General features: G+C 38.8%; 1 protein-coding gene across 2 annotated transcripts in view; it reads right to left on the bottom strand.

Annotated features, from left to right (window-relative positions):
* Nucleotides 1–4,733, bottom strand: part of LOC126993602 (endoplasmic reticulum transmembrane helix translocase-like) — a 33,060-nt gene that overhangs the window by 7,824 nt on the left and 20,503 nt on the right. For both annotated transcript variants that reach the window (XM_050852773.1, XM_050852774.1), the window contains exons 14-17: nt 4,101–4,226; nt 3,052–3,144; nt 1,865–2,065; nt 1,060–1,249 (exon numbers count right to left, since the gene is read on the bottom strand). In XM_050852773.1, coding sequence (XP_050708730.1) covers nt 1,060–1,249; nt 1,865–2,065; nt 3,052–3,144; nt 4,101–4,226 — 610 coding nt within the window. The remainder of the gene's footprint in view (nt 1–1,059; nt 1,250–1,864; nt 2,066–3,051; nt 3,145–4,100; nt 4,227–4,733) is intronic.

The raw sequence follows: 4,733 nt of genomic DNA, 5'->3' as shown, positions 1-4,733 counted from the left end.
TACCGGTACCAATACCGCTACTAACGGTACCAGCTAAACAACGGTACCGGTACCAGTACCAATACTAACGGTACCAGTTCAACTACGGTACCGGTACCAGTACCGCTACTAACGGTACCAGTTAAACTACGGAACCGATACCAGTACCGCTACTAACGGTACCAGTTCAACTATGGTACTGGTACCAGATTGCTCGGATTTATTTAATTGTTGGATTTATTGGATAATTCTTTATATATATATATATATATATATATATATATATATATATATATATATATATATATATATATATATATATATATATATATATATATATATATATATATATATATATATATATATATATATATATATATATATATATATATATATATATATATATATATATATATATATATATATATATATATATATATATATATATATATATATATATATATATATATATATATATATATATATATATATATATATATATATATATATATATATATATATATATATATATATATATATATATATATATATATATATATATATATATATATATATATATATATATATATATATATATATATATATATATATATATATATATATATATATATATATATATATATATATATATATATATATATATATATATATATATATATATATATATATATATATATATATATATATATATATATATATATATATATATATATCTCTATCCAGCCACACCAAGGGAAACAAACAGACAAACACACTTGCCAGAATAAAATGCAAAAGTTTTAACATTAAACAAACGCTCACATCCAAACACGCCAAGCACCCAAATGTAGCTTGATCCTTACCCTATCCAGCCACACCAAGCGCAAAACAAACAGACAAACACACTTACCAGAATAGCCAAGATTAAACACACCATAAAAAAAGTCTGCTTCAAAAAAACACGCAAAAAGTTTGAACATTATTCTAATTTACTCCCAAACAAACGCTCACATCCAAACACACCAAGCACCCAAACGTAGGCCGATCCTTCCCCTATCCAGCCACACCAAGCGGACTCACCACAGTGGGCGTGTTTGAGCGCACCGACGTCGTTTGTTCCGTCCCCGCACATGAGGGCCGTGAATCCGAGGTCTTTGTAGAGGGTAATAATAAGCTCCTTCTGTTTTGGCGAGACTCTGGCGAAGATTTTGACGGCCGGGAGGATTCTTGACAGGGCCTTGACGCGGCACTGGTGGAGGAAAGCCAGGCCCTGACGGAGAGAAGGGAGAGGTGGAGGGAAAGCGAGGGAGGGAGGGAGGGAGGGAGAGAGTGTGATTATTATGTGAAAGTTATAACATTTTTCAATATTACGGCCAAACGCACGCACATACAAACACACAAACCGACACAAACGTAGACCGATCCTTCCCCTACACACACACACCAACGGGGAAACAAACGGACGAACACACACCCCACAATCAGCGTGTTTGTGTGACCCATTCCAAGGTGATGCAATTTTTTTAACGGCGAAATCTAAGTGTTTTTCAAAATTCCCGCTAAACTAAAACGCTCACAAACACACGAATCACCACAAACACAGCCAGATCCTTCACCTACACACACACACCAACGGGGAAACAAACGGACGAACACACACCCGGCAAACACCATCAATGGGACCCCATGCAAACCTAACCACATCAAATTTTTATGTGAAAGTTTTAACGTTTGTCAATATCACCGCCAAACACACGCACACACAAACACACAAACCGACACAAACATTGGCCGATCCTTCCCCTACCCACACACACCAACGGGGAAACAAACGGACGAACACACACCCGGGAAACACCACCAACGTGACCCCAATAAGACTTACCTCACCCGTCAGACAGAGATCGTACTGCTTCAGGGCTCCATCTCTCTCTCTCTCCCTCTCTCTCTCGCTCGCACCGAGGGAGAGCGAGAGCGAGAGAGGGAGAGAGAGCGAGGGGTCTTCTATGTCCTGCCACTCCCACTCCTCCTCCTCCTCCTCCTCCTCTTCTTCCTTCTTCCTCCTCCTTCTCTCAGTATCCTTCCGCTGTTCAGAGAGAGAGAGAAATGGGATTAGGTAAACACACAAACACACACACACACACACATGCTCGCTCTCTCAAGGTGAACTCAACAGATTATATGACGGGGCGGATAAATGGCAGATGGAGTTCAATGTAGGGAAGTGCAGTATTCTGAGTGTAGGTAGGAACAACCCCTCACATAACTATTGCTTAAATGACACTCTCATAAGTAGGTCTAAAAGTGAGAGGGATTTAGGGGTCTTAGTGAGCTCTGATCTCCGTCCAAGGGCACAATGCATTCAAGCTAGAAATCGAGCTAATAGGGTACTGGGATTTATTTCAAGGAGCGTAAGCAACAGAAGCCCCGAAGTCTTCCTCAAACTATATTTAGAATTAGTTAGACCTCATCTTGACTATGCGGTTCAGTTCTGGTCACCCTACTATAGAATGGATATCAAAATGTTAGAATCGGTGCAGAGGAGGATGACTAAGATGATTCAGGGGTTGAGAAACTTGCCATACGAGGAAAGACTCAAACAGTTAAACTTGCATTCTCTAGAAAGGCGAAGGGTGCGTGGAGACATGATCGAGGCTTATAAATGGATGAAGGGCTTTAATAAGGGAGACATTCATAAGGTTTTGTTGGTAAGAGAACCGGGTAGGACACGAAGTAACGGGTTTAAACTGGATAAATTCAGATTCAACAGGGACATAGGCAAAAATTGGTTTACTAACAGGGTGGTGGATGAGTGGAATAGGCTTAGCAGTCATGTGGTGAGTGCCAATACAATTGTCACATTCAAAAATAGACTAGATAAATTCATGGACAGCGATATTAGGTGGGGTTAGATACACGGGAGCTTAGGGTCAAAGGAGCTGCCTCGTACAGGCCTACCGGCCTCTTGCAGACTCCTGCGTTCTTATGTTCTTATGTTCTTATGTTATGTTCTCTCTCTCTCTCTCTCTCTCTCTCTCTCTCTCTCTCTCTCTCTCTCTCTCTCTCTCTCACCTGCAAGACCAAAACGGACTCCTTCTGCGTGAATCTGAGCTCCTTCGCGACATGGCAGGCTGTGAGGTAGCTGTCTCCCGTAATGATGACCGCCTGAAAAGTTTTAATATTCTCGATAATATCTCGGAAAGTATTAGGGTTAGGATAATGAGACACGGTGGGTGTGTAGATGGATAATTGGTGCAGGAGTGGACAAAATCTCGTTGGGTTAGGATGAGATAGGGTTGAGTTATGAGGAGTTGCAATCAGGGGATATTTTTTTTATGCCTATTTACATTTTTACGTGGGAAAATTTTAACGTTTTTGCTTATATCTCAAAAACTGTTTGGGTTAGAATAATGAAACTTAGTGACTGAAAAGATGAATAATTTCCACAGGTTTTGGTGCAATCTGAGTTTAGTTTCGTCCATTTGAAGCTGAGTTATGAGCATTTCAATTTAGGGGTAGGACTTGGCTTAGAATTTTTATTTTTGGTGGGGGCAATAAAAAGTTTTGATATTTTCATTTATATTTCAGAAAGTGTTTAGGTTAGGATAATGAGACTTGGTGGGTAATTAGAAGGATAATTAGGGCAGGTGTGGTCCAAATCTGAGTGTTATAGGTCAAGTTATAGCAGAGTTAGGAGCAGTTAAAGTCAGGGAAACCATTTACATACAAAGTTATCATTTTTTTAGTGGGCTGGAGAAAAACTTTAGTCATTTTTGCTAATATTTCGGAAAGTATTTAAGTTAGGATACTGAAACTTGCTGGCCACTTAAAAGGATACTTAAGGCAGGTTTGGTCCAAATCTGGGAGTCATAGGTCCACTTATACCAGACTTAAGAGCACTTAAACTCAGGGAAACCATTTACATACAAAGTTATAATTTTTTTAGAGGCTAGAGGAAAAGTTTTGTCATTTTTGCTAATATCTCCTAAAGTAATTAAGTTAGGATACTCAAACTTGCTAGACACTTACAAGCATACTTAAGGCAGGTGTGGTCCAAATCTGGATATCATAGGTCCACTTATACCAGACTTACGACCACTTAAATAATCACTACAACTTACGGCGTGGGATGAGGCAAGAATTTCGCGTATGACCTCCTTGGAGTCTCTCTTGAGGGGACAGGAGATGATGATGAAGCCGCAGAAGGTCAGGTCACTCTCCAGGTCATTCCGGGTGATGCTTCTGACCTGGAACAGTAATGGTAGGAGTAGTAGTAGTAGTAGTAGTAGTAGTAGTAGTAGTAGTAGTAGTAGTAGTAGTAGTAGTAGTAGTAGTAGTAGTAGTAGTAGTAGTAGTAGTAGTAATTCTCTCTCTCTCTCTCTCTCTCTCTCTCTCTCTCTCTCTCTCTCTCTCCCTGCTATATATACACTTTTACATAGACACAAGGGGAGGATATATAGATTGTCAGGAAAAACAGGTCTCAAATTTTAACATAGATTCACATAGTAGAGAAACAGACCAAGATTACATAGATACAAGGACCTGATATATAGATGCTTTTACATAGAAACAAGAGGGAATGGAGGGAGAATATATAGATTGTCAGGAAAAACAGGTCTCAAATTTTAACATAGGAGAAAAACAGACCAAGATTACACAGATGCAAGGGCCTGTTATATAGACACTTTTACATAGATACAAGGGGAAGATATATAGATTGTCACAAAAAACGGGTCCCAATTTTTAACATAGAT

This window comes from Eriocheir sinensis, unplaced genomic scaffold, assembly GCF_024679095.1.
Source record: "Eriocheir sinensis breed Jianghai 21 unplaced genomic scaffold, ASM2467909v1 Scaffold640, whole genome shotgun sequence".
Taxonomy (NCBI): domain Eukaryota; kingdom Metazoa; phylum Arthropoda; class Malacostraca; order Decapoda; family Varunidae; genus Eriocheir; species Eriocheir sinensis.
This window is presented reverse-complemented; position numbering and strand designations above follow the sequence as displayed.